The sequence below is a fragment of the Aptenodytes patagonicus genome, chromosome W, assembly GCF_965638725.1.
Source record: "Aptenodytes patagonicus chromosome W, bAptPat1.pri.cur, whole genome shotgun sequence".
In the NCBI taxonomy this organism is placed as follows: Eukaryota; Metazoa; Chordata; class Aves; order Sphenisciformes; family Spheniscidae; genus Aptenodytes; species Aptenodytes patagonicus.
Window position 1 is genome coordinate 41,568,349 of NC_134981.1, and position 23,747 is coordinate 41,592,095.

General features: G+C 43.8%; 1 protein-coding gene across 1 annotated transcript; it reads right to left on the reverse strand.

The window, feature by feature from the left end:
* Positions 1 to 2,836: 2,836 nt before the first annotated feature.
* On the reverse strand, positions 2,837 to 20,974 carry LOC143171914 (hsp90 co-chaperone Cdc37-like 1). The gene is made up of 7 exons (XM_076361096.1): positions 20,837 to 20,974; positions 11,463 to 11,744; positions 10,601 to 10,694; positions 9,177 to 9,292; positions 8,745 to 8,867; positions 4,222 to 4,380; positions 2,837 to 3,409 (listed from the first exon to the last, which is right to left on the reverse strand). The coding sequence occupies exons 1-7, from the start codon at positions 20,936 to 20,938 to the stop codon at positions 3,311 to 3,313; spliced, it is 975 nt and encodes a 324-aa protein (XP_076217211.1). The 5' UTR covers positions 20,939 to 20,974; the 3' UTR covers positions 2,837 to 3,310.
* Positions 20,975 to 23,747: the final 2,773 nt, after the last annotated feature.

Genomic DNA, 23,747 nt, shown 5'->3' on the forward strand with positions numbered 1-23,747 from the left:
AACAGTTCTGGGCACATGAAGGAGAAGGCTACTGGAAACAGTCATCATGGATTTACCAAAGATAAATCATGCCTGACCGACCTGATTGCCTACTTTGATTAAAATAGTTACGGTTGTGGACATTTACCTCAACGTTATCAAGGTTTTTGACACTGTCTCCCACCCTATTCTTGTATCCAAGTTAGTATGTTATGGTCTGGATGGGGGGGAAGGGGGGGCAACTAGATTGGTGAAAACCTAGTTGGATGATCGAGCTCAAAGGATAGTGGTTGATGGGTCATATTCTACCTGGAGGCCAGTGACAAGTGGAGTACTGCAGGGGTCTATCCTGGAACCTGTCCTGTTGAACATCTTTATCAATGACCTGGAGGTGGCAACAGAGTGCACTCTTGTCAAGTTTGCAGATGATGCTCTTAAGGACAGGGCTGCCATTCAGAGAGACCTAGACAGGCTGGAGGAATGGGCCCATGGAAACCTCATATAATTCAACAAGAACAAGCACCTAGTCTTGCACCTGGGAAGGAAGAACCCCTTGCAAAGATACAGGCTGGGGACTGCCTGGCTGGGGAGCAGCTCTGCTGAAAAGGACATGGGAGCTCTTAATAGACGGCAAGCTGAACATGAGCCAGCAGTGTGCCCTGGCAGCAAAGGCGGCCAACAGCATCCTGGGCTGTATTAACAGTAGCATAGCCATTAGATCAAGGAAAGTGATTATCCCCCTTTACTTAGCACTCATTAGACCACAACTAGAATATTGTGTCCAGTTTTGGGCCCCGTACAATACAGGAAAGACATTGATCAACTGGAGCACGTCTAGCGGAGGGCCACTGAGATCATCGGGGCCTGGAACACATGCTCTATGAGGAGAGGCTGGTCTTTTTCGGCCTGAAGAAGAGAAGGCTTTGGGGGGGACCTAACAGTAGCTTTCCAGTACCTACAAGGAGGCTATCAAGAAGGCAGAGCCAGGCTCTTCACAGTGGTGCATGGTGTGAGGATGGGAGTCAACAGGCATAAGTAGAAACAAGAGAGGCCCTGACTGGATAGGAGGAGAAACTTTTTTCACTATGAGGATGGTCAAGCATGGGATCAAGGTGCCCAAAGAGGTTGTGCAGTCCCCGTCCTTGGAGGTTTTCAAGACCAGACTGGATAAAGTCCTGAGCAACCTGGTCTAACCCCATAGCTGACCCTGCTTTGAGCAGGAGATTGGACTAGAGACCTCCTGAGGTCCCTTCCAACTGGAATTTTACTATGATCCTATATTAAGGAAAGTTAAGTCCTGTTGTGTTCTCTTCCTCTCTGGAATGCCTGTGAAATACTTAACTGGGTTCAGTAGTAGAGAAATATATTTCGTTATCTGCAGTTTGCAGCTGAGACAGCTGCTGCCTTTGCAGATGTAGGGAAAACACGTAAGATATTTGTTATCACAAGGAGCTAGTGGCCTTGGACAAAGGTCCGGCAACATGTTTAGTGCTAGTTTGCTCTGTATAAGGAAGGGACATAAAACCAGCACATGATGGAATAAAAGTGGGGAAGCCCCTGTCAGCTTGAGCCTCGGTACAGACAGGACTACGCAGCATGCTGTACACCAGAAGAGAGATCCATCTGATGCCATCACCTTGGGGCACCTGGTATCAGAAGGGACGTAAGACACCATCTAATTCAATTACTATCATCAGTTCCATATAGCTTCTGGTTTTGTGTCAATAAACAACCTCTTTGCTCACATCCTGGATGTGGTGTGTTGTTTCCTTGAATCCTCGTTGTCTGCCCAATAGCTAGACAGAACAGCAGATAACCTGAGGATAAAACACAAGTGTTCCAGACAGTAGTACTAGGGCCAAGAAAGGAGCTTCCATCAGCTGATCTATTGCTCATTTTTTACTAATACTTATCCCACTGTATACTACAACAGACTTAGACTTCACTATATCATAATTAGAGCCTACAAGAAAAAATAGCTAGTGTTGCATAACAGCTAGTTTGCCTGTGTCAGCAACTGCGGGTAGGCTTTATGAGAACTAGTTATACCAACTCATTTATTTGGGTTAGTCAAACTATTATTTTAAAATGCATTCCAAACCCTGTGTGCGATCAGAGCAATGCAGCAGAGGGCCAAGTAAACAATAGAAGATCTGGCTCAAGGAGCATACAAATAATAGACTCCTATAAAAACATGTGAAGCAAACATTTGTACTGATATTTGAGGTACAGACTCTCCCTTGAAATAGCTCGGCTACAGAGTACATGTTTATGGACAGAGCTGCTATAGAAGCAGCAAGTTTGAAAAATTTGGTAGAAATTTTGGATTGCAGAGGCTCTGGCACAAGGCTTGTTCTGGGAATAGCATTTGGACCTAAGATTCTAAAACAGAAGGCTTTTAAAGATCTTCCTATTTCTCAGTACTTAAGTTGATAATTTCAGAAATCATTCACTTAATAAAAAGAGCTTTAGTTTAGCAGTGTATGAAATACCTGCCAAAACCTGACTTACAAGTGCTTGGCTCTTGACTGTGATCAAGCTTTTTGTTGAAAGCAGAGTCTCATCCCACCCACTGTACCTGAAGGTCCCCTTTTGTTCTCTTCATCTAATACTTTTCACCCCATTACAGATCTAGCTTTAAAAAATTAGTTAATTTAAACTAAAGAAGTCTTAAAAACGAAAAAGAGAGTTTCTCAGTGACCATACAACCCAAAGTTCATATGTAAGCAACTGTTAGTTATATAGAGGGGAGGGGAACAACACACAAGATTTTTTTATGAAAGCAAAATGTAACATTTAAATCCTCTTAGAAGAGGTAGAGAGCCACTGTTTTAATTGACGCCATCCAGATCTGCAGTACTGATGTCATACCAATTTATTGCTATTAATGATAAAACCAGATTTAAAAGCTATGCCAGCAATATAGCAGGAGTATAATTGTGATCTCCAATATTCATAGAATAAGACATACCCATATCTAATAACAATAGCAGATTCCACCAGAAATCTATCACTTATTGTAAACATTGTATTTGTGCAATTTCTTTTTCATACTTTAATTCCCAAAATCATGAAAGGCAAATTTAGTAGCATAAAACACATCCAGTTTCACGTTTGGCAATGAGAACCCCATTCTTCATAGACAACCAAAAACCTAGCAGCACATTTTCAAACATTATTACAAGTATTTCTGGATTACCCTCCCTCCAAATCCCCCCCCCCTCAAAGCACCAAAAATAAAGTGCAGTACCCATAAAAATGTGTCAAGAAAATAGCCACATTCTTTTCTTTGTAATAAAAAAAAGAGTACTTTGCCTCAGTCTTAACAGTGCTATACTGTGTCCATCATTTTGGGTTCTTCATCTTTTTGTAGCATTGAGTTTAAATTGCAGACACTTCTGTTTATGCAAACTTGTAGATCATTTGCATTCTGCAACAAATGAAGAAATGAAAGCTTAATCTCAATACATACATACACTTACAGAGAACTAAGTCAAGCTCTTTATTTTGTCTGTCTTAAGATGAGATAAGTTCGTAATAAAATATAATTTCTTAAAAAAAACCCAAAAAACCCCAGACAGTATTATCATAATGTGAATGTCAAGAAGCTTCTTTACATTTAGCTAGCATACTATCACCTTATTGTGCATTTACTTAGGGTTCAGTTACCATATCTTACCAAACAGGTACCTTGACCAAATTTATTTCAAAGTACTTTAAATTGTGTCTCCTTCCACAACATCCAGCTTTTAAAAGCCTTTAAAATTTTCTCTTCAGCCCAAGATGTGATCATCACTAACACTGAAACCAAAGACCCGGGTGTTCCAACATAAAGATAAAAACAAGGGCAGAATATCGTAACACAGTGTAACTTTTCCTTAGACTTGACTACCTGTAGGTTTCCATTAATGGGATTAGTCATTTTCAGTTGAAAACTCATTTCACCTCCTGTCATACAAAGTATATTTAATTCTAGTACCTGAACAGGTTAATGATGCAGTTTTCCATTTAGCACAATTATTCAAGGGCACTGAACTAACATATACCTTTTGACACTATAAATTGTGAGAGCTTTGAGAAACAATCTCTCTTGAATATTGATAATAGTGCACGTTAGAACTGACAGCATTCCAAGTATAGAGGCCTATTCCTAGATCTCAAAAAGTACATCTTCTCAAGAGTGTAGTAAAAATCTATTCCTAATAGAGTTGTTATATTCATTTCTGGAAATAAAAAGCCTACCTGTGACAAAGACTCCAGTCCTTCTACAATACCAGTATAGACACCGGGATTCTGTACTGACATAGCTTGAAAGCCTTGAGACTGTGAACAGATTCTCACTCTTGATTTGAATGCTTCAAGCTCAGTTTCAAAAGCTTCCAAATAGCCTTCTTCCCCTGCCTGTAAAGAGAAGAGTGAAATATTTTTCATCTCAGACAGATTTACTTCTAGTTGTAAGCATACATACTGCTAAAAAGAAGTCCTACAGTAATGCATATTATACTCATTGAAGGATAATGGTTTGGACAAGTCAATAACAATATTAGTACCAGTCAGCTTAAAAAGAAGATTCAGGTATGCTGGGTTTTGTTTGTTTGTTTTGTTTTAAAGAGAGACTTCAGCATTTGATGAGTATAGGAACTGAGCTGTTAATTCATCTGAGAACATGTAAGAACAAAACAATATAAAACAAATATAATTTTAATCCTTCCTTTATTCCATCTCAGAAGCCAATACCCTTAAGAGAAAAGGTACTCATGGCAGCACTCAATTCAAAAGCAAAGCATGAATCAAAGTGGGTGTCAACTTAAGTCCTTAAGGCAGCATTAAGATCAGCATGACTTGATTCTTCGGTCTTGTATAACTTAATATAAAACCTGCATCAAACCGCAGCTTCAGTCTTCTCGCATCTCTCTCTCTCCCTCTCCCTCTCTCAGCATTCCAGAGCTAACTATGACTGACTAAAGAGAAACAGACTCTGGGAGAAACATTGGGCCCTGCCATGAACTGCATAGAGAGGCATTATGATAAGCGAAATAGGACACTCAGTCCTTAGACACATTCATGTTTGCCGCTGTAATTTAGGTTGTAGTTCACTATTCCACACTCCTGTAGTTCCCATGCTATGTTCTGCTTTCCCTCTGGCCTAACAAGAATCCATGGAACTTCCATTCTCAAGATCAGAATTACACAAAGCATTCATCCTAGAATGAACTGCCAACAAAACAACACTTCCCCATAAGCTTGATTCAGTCAGTAACATATTGTCCTGGTTTCGGCAGGGACAGAGTTAATTTCCTTCCTAGTAGCGGGTACAATGCTGTGTTTTGGATTTAGGATGAGAACAAAGTTGATAACGCACCGATGTTTTAGTTGTTGCTAGGTAATGCTTACACTAGCCAAGGACTTTTTAGTTTTCCATGCTCTACCGACTGAGAAGGCTGCAGGTGCACAAGAAGCTGGGAGGGGGCACAGCCAAACTGGCCAAAGGGACCTTCCATACCATGTGACGTCATGCTCAGTACATAAACTGGGGAAAGCCGGCCCGGTGGGGGGCCGCTGCTCGGGGACTGGCTGGGCATCGGTCGGCGGGTGTTGAGCAATTGCACTGTGCATCACTTGCTTTGTGTATTATTATTATTATTATTATCATATTATTATTATCATCATTTTATTTCAATTATTAAACTGTTTTTATCTCAACCCACGAGTTTTTCTCACTTGTGCTCTTCCAATTCTCTCCCCCATCCCACCGGGGGGGGCGGGGAGTGAGCGAGCGGCTGCGTGATGCTTAATTGCCGACTGAGGTTAAACCACGACAGTCCTTTTTGGCACCCAACGTGGGGCACGAAGGGTTTGAGATAATAACAGATTAACCGGAGTGTATTAAGGAACTTATATCTGTTAATAGTTGTGGGTCACAATGTTGGTTTCTCTGTTCTCGATATTGATTGGTCTAATCTGCATCGTGCTCCTTTTTTGCTGTACATGTTAAAGATTGGTGTTGGTTTTTGCAGTTTGCTGTGGTCTGCAGTGATTGGTGATGTGTCGCTTGTGAGGTTTGTTTTTAGAACATTGACCTTGACCTTAGCGTGGTATGTAGGTTTCGCAATGAAGCTGTTACTGTACCACGGATACCATTTCGTGGAGACAACTAGCAATTACAGTTCTTACTCTGAGAGGTTTTTTATGGAGGAAATACAGAATGGCAGCATCACTACCTTCTTCTATGATGTTTCCTCCTTCATTACAGTAACTTTTCAGTATTTTGAACAGCCTTAGGTAGTTAAGATACTTCTATTGGTACTTCTTGGGAATATTGTTTCGGTTTTGTCTAAAGTTGGTAAGCAATTTAAGAATATCATCAAGAGATCTGCCCCAAGGCTGCATAGTTATGAGTGGCAGGGTGTGTGGGACAAGATGGGCAAGTACCTAGGCCAATGGGCACCCCCAGTGTTTTGGAACTTCACCCCTGAGCAAGTGCAGAATCCTGAAAAGTTAGTAGAATATTTGGACAAAGTATGCTGTCACCCTGGCAACTCCAGAGAGACGCAGATCACTGCAACGTGCTGGGGCCTGGCCCATGCCTACCGAGCCCTGTTCAACACCATTCAGTACCCTCAAAGGGAAGAGAAGGTCTCTGGCTCCGACAGTAAAACGACACGCACTGCAGCCACTCAGACCCGGGCAACACGCCCTGTGGCCACTCAGACCCTGGTGACAGGCCCTGCGGCTACTCAGACTCCGGCAACAGGCCCTGTGGCCACTCAGACCCTGGCGACAGGCCCTGTGGCTGAACCAACCAGCCTGTGCCGGTATCAGTTGCCCCTGTACACAAGAAGAAATCTTGGAAGCGGAAGTCAGCTCGTTTAGTAAGGGAGGAAGAAGCTGCTTCTAAAAGGGGGCTGGAGGAAGAAGTGGATGAGGCAGACTACCCTGGAGAAGGGCCATCACGAGAACAGCAGGAGGAGGGCCGGCCGCTGATCGGGGAGGAAGAAGAGGAAGAACTCATAAACGAGGCAGTGACCACCCGATCTCTATCCCTGAGTGAGCTGCGAGATATACGAAAAGATTTCAGCCGTCGTCCAGGTGAGCATATTGTCACCTGGCTGCTCCAATGCTGGGATAATGGAGTCAGTAGCCTGGAATTAGAGGGTAGGGAAGCCAAGCAGCTGGGATCCCTTTCTAGGGAAGGGGGCATTGACAAAGCGATTGGAAAAGGGACACGAGTCCTCAGCCTTTGGAGGCGACTCTTGTCAAGCGTGAAGGAAAGGTATCCCTTCAAGGAAGATGTCATATGTCGCCCAGGCAAGTGGACCACCATGGAGAAGGGTATCCAGTTTCTGAGAGAATTAGCTGTGCTGGAGGTGATTTATGATGACCTGAACAATGAACAACTATCCAAAGATCCAGATGAAGTCAAGTGCACGCGACCCACATGGCGGAAGTTTATAAGGAGCTCACCATCGTCATACGCCAATTCATTGGCAGTGATGACCTGGAAAGATGGAGAGGAACAAACGGTGGATGAATTGGCTAGTCAACTCCGGCAATATGAGGAAAGTCTCTCTTCCTCCCTCGTCTCGGCTGTGGAGAAACTGTCCCGGGAGATCCAGCAACTCAGAGAGGATAGGTCCTACTCCTCACCTGTACGGACCAGTATCTCGGCTATTAGGAGTCAGCGTTCTTTTGCACAAGAGAGGGGATATAAAGGGTACACACCACGGGGCACCCTATGGTTTTACCTGCGTGACCACGGAGAGGACATGAGGAAGTGGGATGGAAAAACTACTGCAGCCCTAGGGGCACGGGTACGCGAATTGCAAGGGAAAACAATCACAGAAAGAGGTTCTTCCAGGAAAATTGCTGCTCCAGTTTCCAGCGGGCAGTTCCCCAGACAGGGTAGAAGGGCTGATCTTACTCCTGACCTTAATGAAGAAACTTCTGACTTGTATGTACAAGAAGTGAGAAATGAGTACTGTGATGAGGATTAGAGGGGCCCTGCCTCCAGCCAGGGGGAGGAAAGGGACAACTGGGTTTACTGGACCGTGTGGATTCGGTGGCCTGGCACATCAGACCCACAGAAGTGTAAGGCTCTAGTAGACACCGGTGCACAGTGTACCCTAATGCCATCAAGCTACAAAGGGGCAGAACCCATCTGTATTTCTGGAGTGACGGGGGGATCCCAACAGCTAACTGTATTGGAAGCCGAAGTAAGTCTAGCTGGGAATGGGTGGCAGAAGCACCCCATTGTGACGGGCCCAGAGGCTCCGTGCATCCTTGGCATTGACTACCTCAGGAGAGGGTATTTCAAGGACCCAAAAGGGTACCGGTGGGCTTTTGGTATAGCTGCCTTGGAGACGGAGGAAATTAAACAGCTGTCCACCTTGCCTGGTCTCTCGGAGGACCCCTCTGTTGTGGGGTTGCTGAAGGTCGAAGACCAACAGGTGCCAATCGCTACCACCACGGTGCACCGGCGGCAATATCGCACCAACCGAGACTCCTTGATTCCCATCCATGAGCTGATTCGTCAACTGGAGAGCCAAGGAGCGATCAGCAAGACTCGTTCACCCTTTAACAGTCCCATATGGCCAGTGCGGAAGTCTTAGTGCTCGGGGTTAGTCGGCCAGTGCTTAGTTGCCGACTGAGGTTAAACCACGACACATATTTAACCTCCAACTGTCAGGAAGAAAGCTCCTTCAGAACACTGATCCCTTGCAAGGGTATCAAGAGTTTCTCTCAGTGTTATACAAGTTCTGACTTACTTTGGCTTTTTGGAAAAATAGACGAAAACAGCCTCTTGGATCCACGTTACAACTTCTGGCCATTTCTATAATAAACTGCATCACAACTGCTTGGTGTGCTATTTGTTCCATCAGAGCTCTTTTCTGAAAAGAGAAATTACATGATTACAGAAAATATCTTTAAAAGTATAACTCTATCTAAAATTCAGCAACATCTTTGCATTTGATTCCTAAAGAGAAAAGAACTGATGCTGACAGAAGCAAAGGGACTGTTAATTAGCTGAGACTAGATCTCATGTAGTAATGTGTTTTGGAGGCTTCCTTCAATAAGATAACATGGACATGGGAAGACAGGGAGAAGAATAATTAAATGGCTCATCAATTTGGACAGCTTTTCTGTAGTGTAAGTGGGAAACTGCATACTTTTAAGCAGTTTAAAGGTCTTCCTAGTACCTGTTCAGCTTCTAGATGAAAACACCATAAGATGAGATATTTAGCTGTTTCTTCACATACAAGATATGGGTGGTCAGACAAAAATCTTTGACTGTCATCCCATCTGCCCAGCATACCTGATTAAAAAAAACCCAACAACATGAATTAACACATTCAATATGGAGAAGTGATTTAATGCAGTGAAGACGTTATTCAAATTTACATACTACTACAATCTCCTTCACACTTCATTGTTACCTCAGAAGAACAGCATGCAAATAAAACTGAACTCAGTTTTTTTGTTGTTTTTAAAACACCTCCCAATGCTGAAAGAGCATTACCAATAAGGTATGCTCGGACCGTAAAGATACTGAAATATAGTTAGCTGCTACTGTTAAGATCTTATTTTTATTGTATCTCTGGCAGTATTAAAAACAGGTTAACTGTAAATGGTTTTCACACACTGTAACAAAGTAGTATCTATACCTATTTGTTAAGAATTTGATAGTATAACCAAGTTGATGGACGGAGATTTACATTCAGTGATTTTGACAGAAAAGTTCTTTAAGTGCTTGCAAGAAAGACAAATAGAAATGAAAGCATAATCATAATCTGAAATGAATATGCTTCTGACATGGTTTGCTAGGGTTTAGGAAATAGAAAGCTATTTTTATAACCAGGTTCAAGCATTAAGGTCAAAACAGGAGAGCCAGCTCAGTGGTTGAAAGTTAACTAGAAGACTGAATTGTAGTAAGTAGCATGAAAGAGCTGCAGGTTGAAAGTCAGAACTCAAAATTCAAGCAGTGAGATCACCTTTCCCCCCCCCCCATTGTCCTTCATATGAGTTAATTGCCCTAATATACATATTGGTGATATTTTACTGCTTGCCAGTACTAGATACAAAGTTTTACCCTTCTATCACTCATATAAATATATCTTTAAAAATAAAAGATCGGTTCCATCTCTACATAGTCTTAACAGCTGTTTTGCAGATATTTACCTTTTATCATTCATCCCCCTCATGGATTAACAGACAGCAAAACCCCAGCTATTTATAGGAGGCAGGTACAGACAGTCCCAGGCACTTTTACATGCAGGAATTGCATCTCCATTAATGCCCCTATCATTTCCCATGGAACAGCAGAAAAAGTTGCTAGAATTTTAATTTTTTTCAGTTCTATGTTGACTCAAGAAGTTCTCATTGATCATAGGAACCAACAGGCTTCTGCGATTTACAGTTTTCTTTACTTTGAAATGGTTATTTGTTACGATGCCACATCTCCTGTCCTGAGAAACAAGAATCTAGATACTCTCCTTGCCAGATGTTTCATTTGTTAGCATCCATTTTGTACAATAATAATAATAATAATAATGAAAAAAAGAAATAGACCTACACAAATTCTACAGGAGGTTAAACTGCAAAATGTTGGAAGCAACATACTTACCAAAGTATCTAATCTTTTGTTCGTGCTTCTGTATAAATGATTTAGATATATCTTCATCTTCTACTTCTTTTCTTTTATATTGACTAATAAAACTCTAAAGAGGAGAAAAAACTATCATAGAATCTCCACATATACCTTTTTTGAACTATAGGATTATTTTAATTCATTACTATTTAAAGGGCAATGTTCCTAGTTTTAAGCATAGCCCAGCAAACACATATGTATACACTTAATGTACCCAAGAAGGTTATTTACCAAAACACAGCTCGTCTAATTAATAATAGGGTGAAAAATGCCTTATCATATTCTCCTTCTGAGCAATAATCTATCTCAAAGTTCTACGCACTAGTAGGAACTTACTGATCTATAAACAATGAGAAACATCTACACCATCTAGCCCCGATGAAGCTAACTCAGTGGAATTATGAAAAACGATGCATTAACGGTTCATATTCAAGTTAAGTGCTGAAAACAAAACTGGCATTTACTATGAAGACAGTTTGTGCTAAAATAATCTGTATTAAGAAATTCACGTTATTAGAGGCAAACTGTGCATGTTTCAAATGTGAAAATTTGGCATAACAAAGAAGCAAACTTCATGTGAAGAACTATTGCTCATCCTTGTTTTTGGCAACAGTTGCTATAAGGGACAAATATAAGTCCCGCTTCCCAATTAAAGAAGTGTCATACACATTCGTGATATCAATGCAACATGTCCCCTTTAACAGGGCAAAATAAGAAAGAAAAACATTCATCACATTACAATAAGCACTATACCAGATATAGAAAACACTCAAGATGAGAAATAAATGTAATAAAAAAGGCTTATAATTGTTTTCATACACATTTATACATGTCATACCTTATTAAATACCTCCTTACTAAAGGGATCTGTATTCCATAGATTCTGTCTTTCCCTCTGTATTAGTGCTTCTTCTTTTCTTCTCCACTCTTCCTCTCTCTGCCTCAGTTCTGAAGCTTCAGTCTGTGCTTTGGCATATTCCTGATCCGTGGATTCTGAATTATGCAGTGCTAAACTACCAAGTTTCTGCTGGGCTTCTGCTAGATTCCATTTGGATTCTACAGAGCTCTTCACAAACTCTTTTTGTTTTTGACAGATTAATTCAATCCCTTGACCATAGGTCTGTGTGGAAAACAAAACATGCTGTTTATGGAAGGAAAACTAATAGAATTTATGAAGCATATAGAAACAGAAGGCTTTGACTCCCAAATAGAACACTGAGATGGAAGGCATCTTAAAAGCAATATTATATTCACAACAGTGACTAAACATGATACTGAGCAGCTAGATGATTTTTAAAGGAAACTTCTACTTCAGGCTTTCTAAACTTAATTGAAAGATATTTACAGAATCATGGATCAAGTATTGCCACCAGTAATACAATCTCCAGACTGCATATCATAAAATTCTTTTGTAGATGAAAGGATTTTCCTCACTCCCCTCTGGCTATCTTTATTCTGCAAAATTAACAATAGCCAAAATAGCAGAATACTTGTAAGGCATACTTCTGAGAAGAAAGCATCTGCTTTATGATGTCAAATCATAAAAACAGAGTAACTATTACTACCTACCTTCCAGCATGGATTAATATTACTGTGGTGGGTTGACCTTGGCCAGCTGCCAGGTGCCCACCAAGCCACGCTCTCACTCCCCCTCCTCAGCAGGACAGGGGAAGAAAATAAGATGAAAAAAAGCTCGTGGGTCGAGATAAAGACAGGAAGATCGCTCACCGATTACCATCACGGGCAAAACAGACTCGACTTGGAGAAGATTAATTTAATTTATTGCCAATTAAAAATAGAGTAGGATGGTGAGAAACAAAGACAAAACTGAAAACATGTTCCCCTCCCCCTTCCCAAGCTCAACTTCACTCCATTGTTCCTGACTCTTCTGTCTCCTCCTCCCTGTCCTGAGGCAGCGCTGGGGGGATGGGTAACGGGGGTTGCGGTCAGTTTGTAACAGTTCCTCTCTGGCGCTCCTTCCTCCTCACACTTTTCCTCTGCTCCAGCGTGGGGTCCTTCCCACGGGCTGCATTTCTTCAAGAACTGCTCCAGTATGGTTCTGTTCCATGGGGTACAGTCCTTCAGGAAAAGACTGCTCAAACGTGGGTCCCCCACGAGCTGCAGCTCCTGCCAGGACCCTGCTCCAGTGTGGGCTCTCCACCAGCTGCAACTTCCTTCAGGGCACATCCACCTGCTCCAGTGCAGTGTCCTCCATGGGCTGCAGTGTGGATATCTGCTCCAGCATGGTCCTCTCCACAAGCTGCAGGGAATACCTGCTCTGGCATGTGGTCCTCTCCATGGGTTGCTGGGGGACAACCTGCTTCACCATGGTCTTCTCCACAGGCTGCAGGGGAATCTCTGCTCCGGTGCCTGGAGCACCTCCTCCTCCTCCTCTTTCTTCTCTGACCTTGATGTCTTCAGGGTTGTTTCTCTCACATTTTTTCCTCACTCCTCTCTCTCACAACTGCTACACAGTATTTTTTTGCCCTTTCTTAAATATGTTTTCACAGAGGCGCCACCAGCTTCGCTGATTGGCCCAGCTTTGGCCTGCAGTGGGTCCATTTTGGAGCTGGCTGGAACCGGCTCTGTCCGACATGAGGGCAGCCCCTGGTCTCTTCTCACAGAGGCCACTCCTGCATCCCCCCCCGCTACCAAAACCTTGCCACATACACCCAATACAATTACTCAATGCATGTCCTAGCATCTTAGCCTGGACTATCAGTGAAAGTAGAATTTAAGCTATGAATTAGTTGAGGCACAACATAAGTATCCCTTTCCTTCTACCAAATATATTGAGAGGGTCACTAACAGCTAGGAGATAGAAGTGATTTCTTAAACCACAGTATTTATGTTGCCTACAGATGTACACTAGAAACTCAGCAATTTAAGAATTTTTTCTTTCTCTAAACCATCTACAGGCTACAAAGAGGACGCCGGCTCTCTCTTCACAAGGAGCCACATGGACAAGACAAGGGGCAATGGGTACAAGTTATACTGGGAGAGGTTTCATCTCGATATAAGAAAGAAATTTTTTACAGTGAGAACAATCAATCACTGGAACAACCTCCCCAGGGACATGGTAGAATCCACATCGCTGGAGGTTTTCAAGATGCGATTGGACAGGGTGCTAGATAATCTCATCTAGGCTCCCTTTCCCACGATAGGTTGGACCACATGATCTTTCGAGGTCCCTTCCAACCTGGGCTGTTCTATGATTCTATGATCTGTCCTGCCCTCCCACCAGAAGTGAGAAATAAAATGTAAGTGTGTATTAGCTTCTCAGCCTTCCAGTGCAATATTCTGAAGTTAGTGATGGTGACCATCTTCGGTAGAGGGATAGGAAGGACACTGTAAGTTGTGAGAGCTTATCTGGAGGAAACTTCAATGCAGATTAATCAAAGCTCTCATGCCAACTTTGTTTCAGAATCACAGCAAATCTCTTTTTAAAGAACAATTGACTATTTGCAATTTGGAAAAAAATTACAACTTCTTATAAACAATGCAGTCTTCCTAATGACCTACTTATGCTATTTATAGCTATATAGAAAGAGGGACAGCTATAGGCAATGTTCAAATGAGTGCTGGATGGATACTCCCAAGACTGGGAAAAAAGGAAGCTTCTGACTCCTGGCAATGTGAGAAAGGCTCTTTCTCTGCCCACAGATTTGAATTTACAGAATACATACAGTACCCTAGTAAGAGGTGAGAAGGAACAAACTGTGTTAAGGAAGGCTTCAGAGACAGCTGAGCCTGAACAAAATGACAGCACCAAGAGAAAACAGCAGGTGATAGTGGTTGGAGATTCCCTTCTGTAGGGGATAGAGGGACCCATCTGCTGATCAGACATGCTGTCCCAGGAGATTTGTTGCTTGATGGGGGGTCAAATACAGGACGCTGCAGAGAAACTGCTGAGGCTTGTCCAGCCCTTGGACTATTACCTCTTGCTGCTCATCCATGTGGGCAGCAGTGATACTGTAAGGGATGACCTTGAATGTATCAAGAGTGTCTACAGAGCTCTGGGGACAAGGGCAAAAGGCATGGGGCCCAAGTGGTGTTCTCCTTGATCCTTCCAGTGAGGGGGGAAGGCACAGCTAGAAGTAGGTGCATCCAGCAGGTCAACACCTGTCTCCAGAGGTCCCTTCCAACCTACAGTATTCTTTGATGTATCATGGGGGAATTATGAGAGATCATGCTCTGGCTTTGGGAAAATGAAGTATACAAACACATAAAAAGAATTTAGGTCATATTATTTTCAGCAAAAATCCTTTCCCCCCCCCAATAAAAAATGGGTACAGTCAGTATAAAAGTTTTCCTACTCCCATGTATTGGACATCTACAGAGCCACGTTTTAGTAAAAACTGTAAAGGGGCCTGGCTCATAAGTGAGTTTGTCAAGATGAAAAAGACTGGGGCTCTTGGCCCTTGCCTGCATCGCACTTGGAGGTGTGCTTGTAGCAAATGTAGACATATCTAGCTCCAGTTTAACTTGCTTGGCTATCAATAGTAGTGAAGCTGTTGGGAGCTACTTGTGGAAGTATATCCTCTGGTCCCAGGATTCCCTGTACATCTACTGGGGAAAGCCACTACTAGCACATTAAAACACCCAAGTTGATTTGAGACCAGTTCAACATTTTGTCACGTGCTGTATTCATACATTTGACTATTGTACAAATATACCCAAAAACTTGTAGCTGTGACAAACGTACAGTGTTTCGCACAGTTGTAGCCAAGACAAACATAGTAAAGGGACAGAGAACTGTTTTCCTCTGGTAGATGCCCCATCCCTGGAAACATTCAAGGTCAGGTTGGACGGGGCTCTGAGCAACCTGATCTAGTTGAAGATGCCCCTGCTCATTGCAGGGGGGTTGGACTAGATGACCTTTAAAGGTCCCTTCCAACCCAAACTATTCTATGATTCTATATCATAAATTTGGATCTAATCTTAGAGTAGCAGCAGCAGAAAGTAATTCCTATCTATCAGCTGTTTGGAGAGGACTCTCTATCAAATTAGAGAGCAACCCTTGTCTGGGCCAATATTAACTTAAAAACTCCGCCTGGGCCATGGCTAGCTTCCTAACCAACAACTTTAGCCAAAAAGACCAAGAAATTACTAGAGAGAGAATTGTCTCACCTGACTCTACTGAACTTAACTGAGCCACACTGAGGGGACAGAGTTGTGAGGTTTGCATTCCAGTTCTGCAATACACAAAAGTTGCATGGTCTTTCACCAGTTCTAAATTACATTAAAAATATTTAAACAGTACATAGTGCTGGCAAAAGGTATAGGGGTAAGAAAAGGCTCTAGACACATTACATCTGCAGGTATAGCAATTATACTGAAAGGCTCTCCATACTGTTCAAGTTTGTGAAGTATTACCCTACCTATATGTCAGAATCTATTCTTCATGTTCGTTATTCATTGGCCATTCTCCCTGTCCATTAGTCCCACAGTATTCTTCCTATCCATAATTTGTTGGTCATTCTCCATATCCATTCTTTCAGTGGTCATTCTCCCTGCCCATCATTCATTGGCTATCCTCTGTGTTCATTTAGACCCTGGCTTTTGTAGCAAGTGACTGCCAGGCTCGCAAGGTGGTGATTAGTGGTATAAAGTCCAATCATTGGTTGATTTCCAGTGGCATCCCTCAGGGGTTGATACTGTATAACATCTTTATTAAGTAAGAAGCTAGAGAATGGGATGGAGTGCACACAACAAGCTTGTGGATTATACCAAATTGGGGGGGAGTGGTCAATATGCTGAAGGGCCAGTCTACTATTTATAGGGACCTGGATAGGCTGAAGAAATGAGCTGAGAGGGACCCCATGAAGTTCAACTAGGGCAAATGCCAAGTCCTGCATCTGGAATAACCCCACGCAACAGTACAGGCTGGAGGCCGACTGGCTATGAAGCAGCTTTGCAGAAAAGGACCCGGGGGGTCCTGGTGGACAACAAGTTGAACATGAGGCAGCAGTGTGCCCTTACAGCATGGAAGGCCAACTGCATCCTGGGCTGTATTAGCGAGAGTGTAGCCAGCAGTTCCAGGAAAGGGATCCTTCCCCTCTGTTCGGCAGTTGTGAGACCACACATGAAGTGCTGTGTCCACTTCTGGGTTCCCCAGTACTAGACAGACATGGACATACTGGAGCAGGTCCGGCAGAGGGCTACTAAGATGGTCATGGCCTGGAGCATGTGACATATGAGGAGAGGCTGAGAGAGCTGGGTTTGTTCAGCCTTCACAAGAGAAGACTCAAGAGGAATCTTATTGTTGTCAACAACTACTTAATAGGAGAATGTGGAGAAGATGGAGTCAGACTCTTCTTGGAGGTGCACAGGGACAGGATGAGAGGCAATGGACACAAGCTGCAACAAGGGCAATTCCAGTTAGTTTTTTTCCAGGAGGGTGGTCAAACCCTGGAACAGGAGCCCAGAGAAGTTGTGAAAACTCTATCTGTGGAGATATTCAGAACTCAACTGAACAAGGCCCTGAGCAACCCGCTTTGAGCAGGAGGTTGGACTTGAGACCTCCAAACATCCCTTCCAACCTAGTTTGTTCTATGACTATAATTTAGTTATTTAGAGAAGATTTCTCACCTACAGAGAAATGCACTGTATCGGTGTTTATTTTTCAATCATGAGAACGTTTAAGTAACTCCTAAACTCCAGCTCTTGTAAAATGCTCAACTGTTAGTGTGGGTGTATTAGGTATAAATTGCAGGGTTTCAGTAGCAGTGGGTTGCAGGGGTGACCTATATGGGAGGAGGCCATGAACTGCCTTGTGCCAGTCACAGCCGGTTCCAGCCAGCTCTGAAACTGATGTAAACAACCCATCGCATGCCAAAACTTCAGCCAGTCAGAGCAGCACATGGCATCTCTGCTCAAGCATATTTAAGAGATGAGCAGCAGCTGCTGGAGGAAGAAAAATGGATCGGACACATGGAAAAAGACATTGCTGGGGACATGGCTGGAGATGCACCCTTGGAAGGAGGTGCTCCATGCCAGAGCAGGCACATCCCCAAAGGGACTGCAGCCTGTGGAAGACCCCAGAGTAAGAAGCAAGGAACAGTAGAAAGAAACTATTACACAACAACCCCAACCTTCTGTGCCACCTGTCACCACATCGAAGGAATTGTTAGGGACTGAGGGTAACCTGACAAAAACAAGGGAAGTTGATACTTAGAAGAAGGGAGGAGAGGTGTTTGACTGAAGCTGAGTCTGGGGAAGGGAGAGGAAAAGTGTTTCCCTAAGTGTTTAATGGTTTATGTTTTCTTCCTTCAATACTGAATCAGTAATTAAGTTTGTGTCAATTGGCAATAAATTATATGAAGTAAAATTCCCTGAGTCGAGACTGTTTTGCCTATGAATGTATTGGTGGAGAATACAGGCAACACTCAGACCTGGCACGGCCTGGGATTGGAATAATTGGAGTGACTTTGAAAGTTAAAGTGTTTAAGCAGACCTATGGAAATGGGAGCATTGCTCCCCAGAGTGTGAGCACTCAGCAGTCCTTTACTCAGAGTGAAATTATAGAAATGCAGGACACCTACAGCTGCCACCCCAGGGAGATGCCCCTGAAGTGGCTATGATGGTGCTGAGAAACCAGAGCTGCTGGGATACAGCCAATAGCTGAAGTGAGCAGAGCTCTGGGGAGTTTGGGGCCCATGCCACTTGCAGACACAGCCCTGTGCAAAGGAGGAGGGCTTTGAGATTGGCTGATGGAAAGATATGCTGAGCAGTGGCCCGATCCTGCAAATGAAATAACCCCATGGAGGGCCTGGGAAGAAGGGAGTAATCAATTGCAGTTGCTTGGGCTGCTGGAGTGTATTTACAGGCGTGAAGGGAGGGACCCTGAAAAGGTGGTCATCACTGACACCATGGCCCAAAAGCTCCGATGGCTAGACACAGTTACTAACATCCCTCCGGTATCACCTGACAACCTGGTGGGATGCCTTGTTGATCAAGGAGTGACCTATATGTACCATACTGGAGGGAGCATACCAGAAGAACGGTGCAAGATTAGCAGCATGGCCAAGGATAATACAGAGGTTCTGGTAGTATGGTTAACCTCAGGAAAAACATCAGGATAGAATGGGAATTCTGCATACCCCCCTCCTACATGCTGGGACTTACGGATGTTGTCAAAAGAAAAGGAAGAGGATATGACAGAGCAGGATGGAAGGCCCTTTAGAGATCTAGCACTGTGAGCTAAGGAATTGCAAGAACAGGGGAGAGGTCAGAGTTCAGTTAAACCATTGCCTTCTCCTACCCCCATCTCTGGACCACATACCGTTCTGACAACTAAATTGAATTTACTGCATTGGGGAGGGGGGGGCACCAGCCTGGCAGAAGATGGGATAACTGAATTTATTGGACTATCCAGGTAGGGTGGCCAAGCACCCCTTTGCCTCAGGAATATGGTGCCCTAGTGGATACTGGCACTGAGTGCACCTTATTGCCCTCATTGTGTAGCAGTGATGAAGTGTAGTCATTCATGGAACAACTGGAGGAGAGACATGCCTAGCTCTAGTGGAACGGAGCCTCAGTTTGAATAGACAGGATTGGTACCCCCTACCTGCTGCCACTGGCCCTACTGCCCCTGCCATTCTCAGGATTGACTTTCTTAACCACTGCAGATGGACAGATGGGACAGGAAAGCTTTGGGTTTTTGGAATAGGAAGAACTGTGGTTTGCACAGGAGGGAACCAACTACAGCACTCTCTACTGACCCCAGTGTTGTTGCATGTACTCAGATAGACCCAGTTGTCATTCCCTTGGCAACCCAAGTAATTTGCTGAAAGCAGCAGTAATTTGCTGTATGTAGAGTTTATAATGTATGTATATTAAGATTGTAATGATGTTGAAAGTAGAGTTTATAATGAATGTATGTTCAAACAGTTCTTAAATATGTGTTTCACAGAGATAAAGGGTGGAATGTATTGGGCATAAAGTAAAGGGGTTTGGCAGCAGGGGGCTGCAGGGGTGACCTGTGCAGGAAGAGGCCATGTACTGCTATGTGCCAGTCATAGCCAGTTCCAGCCAGCTCTGAAAATGATGTAAACAATCCATTGCATGCCAAGACTTGGCACATCTGGTGCCTCTGCTCAAACATATTTAAGAGTGACAGCTGCTGGTGGGAGGAGAAATGGAAGGAGACAACGTGGGTACCAGCTGGAGATGCAATCTTGAAAGGAATTACTCCACACCAGAGCAGCTACGCGCAGAAGGGACTGCATCCTGTGGCTAAGCCATGCCTAAGCAGGCACACTCTCAAAGGGCCTGCAACCCATGGAGGAACCCATGCTAGAGCAGAGGAAAACGAGTAAGAAGGAAGGAGTGGTGAAAGAAAATGAGTAAGCAGCAAGGAGCTGCAGAAAGAAAGTGTTATGCAGATGACCCCAACCTCCTTTGTGCCACCTGTCACCAGATCATAACCAGCAAAAACAAGGGAAGTTGAGACTAGGAAGCAGGGAGGCGTTTGATTGAAGTTGAACCTGGGGAAGGGGGGAGAAAAGGTGTTTCCCTGTTTGTTTAATTGGGGGGGGGGGGGTTCCCCTCAATACCTGAATCAGTAATTGAGTTTGTATCAGTTGGCAATAAATTAAATGAAATAAAATTCCCCGAGTTGAGACTGTTTTGCCTGTGACAGTGGGCTGGTGACAAATTCCAATATTACCTATAGCATTACTACACAAGTCCTTTCTGACACGTCCAAGGATAGCTAAACAGATCCAGGATAAGCATGCACTTATGCATGCCTGTTTACACCCCCACCCCCAATGCACCAGACTCGGTAATTATTTTAAAAAAAAAAAGTTTAATCACTTCTCAGACTCACATCTTCACACCTCTTCAGTGGTTTCATTTTATATTTTACACCACGCAGCGCAAAGAAAGTACACGTGTATGAGCCCAAAACAGATCCGACTCTCTGTAAATTGATTCTGTAAACTGATAGTCAAAAGCCCTTCCCCGAGAACCCGGAGAGCTAAAACCAGGCACGAGCCCTGCAGGTGCAGGCACCGGCAACGTAGAATGCCCCAGCGGTCGGAGTCACGCGTGCTTCCACCTAAAGTTCGGTCGAGCAACAGAAACCCACGCCACTGGCACGTGCGGCCGAAGACCCCCCCACAGGAGGAAGGAAGGAGCACACGGAGCCCCGTACAAACTCAGCAGAACAAGAAAACAGCATGACAAGCGATACGGGGAGAGATGTACCTGCATTTCCGACAGGCGCTGGATAGATGTGAGAGTCAATTCCCGTTCCTCATCCTCCTCAACCGAACCAAGACCCTGAAAGGAGGAAGACCACAACGCCATCCTCGCCACAAACTACACAATACCAACCAAGCCTCCCCAACCCTGAACCGGATATTCCTGTTGCTTGAGGTCGTTACAAGCTTCCCCGGAAATGACACTACACACTACCTCCAACGGCAGACGTAAGGCTTATTTCCCCTCCCTCGCCCTGCACGTTACCCCGCCACTGGTCCAGGTCACGTGGGTAGAGCCGGCCCTGCCTCTTCCGAGCTAGGGGAGTCTCAATTCAGCGTGACATGGGAGGTTGGGGTGTGCGTGGTCTGTTTATCATTGAGCCTGTTTTGTTGGATCAGCGACTCTGAAAAGATTTTTAGGGAAATAGCCTTGCTGAAGTTGTCGCTGGGTGGAACGTGATCGGTTGTGATCTGTTTGCAAGCGGCCAAGGGAAAGCCTTCAGTGCAGAAGTCCCAGGAGCAGCTCAGTCTGCTCCACCTAGTCCTCTGCCTTCTGAGCTGGTTGCTGTATGTGTATCTCAGATCTGCTTCACAGTCACAGGTTTGGATGTTGTTACAGAGCAAGAGGTGATCGTTGCATTGTTACCGTAAATCGGCAGATGAAGAACTCTCTAAGACTCAATTTGGAGTTTTAGAAAGCAGGCATTCTTTATTGCGGCGCCAGGTGCAAGGTGGAATTTCCACAAATCAAGCACACCTAAGGCTAGATCACCGTTACATTTATACATGAGAATTACAATGTAATACACTCCCAGTTACAATGATTGGTTAGTGATTTACATATAATTATAATATCGGTTGTGTCATTCTCTTCTGTTACTACGCTTGCGCGGGGGAAGGGTCTTCACCTGGGCAAGGGTCTTCTTGACCTGTGGGTGTGTTTTTTAGTATTATAATGAAGACAGTTCACTTCAGGACACCTTAAAAGTAGGTTTTGTTGCCAAGTTGGCCAGCTAGATATCTACCTTGCCAGGCTGTCAAATAACTCATCCCATATACAATAGAACCTAGGGGCTCTGGTTATGGTCTAGAGAGTCCAGAGAATAGGGAATAGGGACTTCAAGCAACACAGCCTCAAATAATAAGTAACACAGCAACCTATACATAACGCTACCATAGGGGCTAACTTATTGAAATCAAGATGTTCTTATAGTTGATTATTTCACAACCTAACATAAAAGATTCAGTAAAACTTAATATAATCTTCAACAGCATGAGTGTGGGAAATGGTTCTTTATGCTGAATCAGTTTTATAACATATGCAGGTCAATGTTTAGCTTTTGCTAAAAAGGAGATGTTTCTGTGTTTTCAGAGTTCCATGGAAATTTTCTGTAAAGATGGAGGACAGTTAGCAGTCTTTGCTCCCTCCTCATCTTCATCTAGAGGCTACTCCAGGAATTAATCAAATGCGTATACATGCACAGGTCTGCTCTAGTGTTGTAACATGTGCGTGCAGGTTCTTTGAAAGTATATGCATGTACCCAAAGGATTGCCTGTGCAGACAGCACTGCTAAGCACGTTATACACATCATGTTGGGCTGGCAGACGTCCGAGTTTACGTCTCTCCCTCTTCTCTGCCACCGCGAGCAGTGCTCAGTGAGAGCTCCCTGCACCGCGCGCCTAGTTACACCGAGCTGCAAAATCCGCGTGCCGGCAGCCATGGCGTTCTGGCATGGAATGTTTGCGTCTCCATAGTAACGCGATGCGTCCCCATGAGATGCCGCAGCAGCTGTAGTGGCTGCTCAGTGAGCTGTGCGCAGGGGCTGGAGAGCTGCCGGGCTGAGAGCGGCCGGGGTCTTTTTTACGCCCCCTTCTTCTATATCCCGGTCCCCTTGAGTTGCTAGGACCTTCCTCCCCCCTGTGGCTGGCACCGGGACCAAGATGCCTTTGAAGTAGGTAGTAAGCTGCAGATTCACACCATGAAGTGGGAGCCACATCTGAGAGAAGGAGCAGGGAGAGCATGGATGAAGTTCAGGGATGGGGGAAAGGAGCTGGGGGAACGCCTGGTAATTCTACCTCTGATATAGGTACGGTAAGGTCGTAGAAATCTACCTTCAATGCTGCAGATCCCTGAAATGCAACACTCCTGTGAAATGCAAGAATATACACACATATCTATGCATTTATAAATAGATGTGTGCACATATATATGTATGTACATACATACATATATGCACCATTGAAAAATTTCTGTCACCAAGAGCTCCTGGTGGAGTTCTCCATTTTATAACAGCTTGGTTTCTATTTGGGAATGAAAGTTAAGGGAAAACAAAAGTTTAAAGGATACTATGAGGCAGTACATTTGAGGGAATAATAACAACTGTAAATTTTACAGGGACACGTGCTTTTCTGTGCCCTAGGCAGTTCTGAAAGTCCCTTTTCAGAAGATCAGTTCTATAACTGCCCCTGGCACAACTGAAGACAGAATTAGATCTTATCTGGCACCCTTGCTGACAGCTTCAATAAAGAAGCTAAGGACCTACTAAACTCCTTTCTGAGAAAGAGGATAGTTTTATAGACTGAGTTTGAGGCACGGGTGTAGGAGAGATTAGAGTAAAATAATTTTGTTTCACTGTAAATGTATTTTTTTTCTCAAGGTCATGTGTCCTGGTATGTTCCTGCCAGAGAAACATGACATTTATCTCAGTGTTTTATGTGCAACTTGATGAAGAATTAAACCCACTGCTATGAAGGAACACGTCTTTAAGATTTTGCAGTCTTGAATTTTTATTGATAGCAGTGGTTATGGGAGGACAGACAATAGTATGTAAGGATACTTGCTCTGGATTTATTCTGTTTCAAATTTTTTTTTGTGGGGAAAAAATGTGTTCTAATATGGCTATCATCTGTTCAAG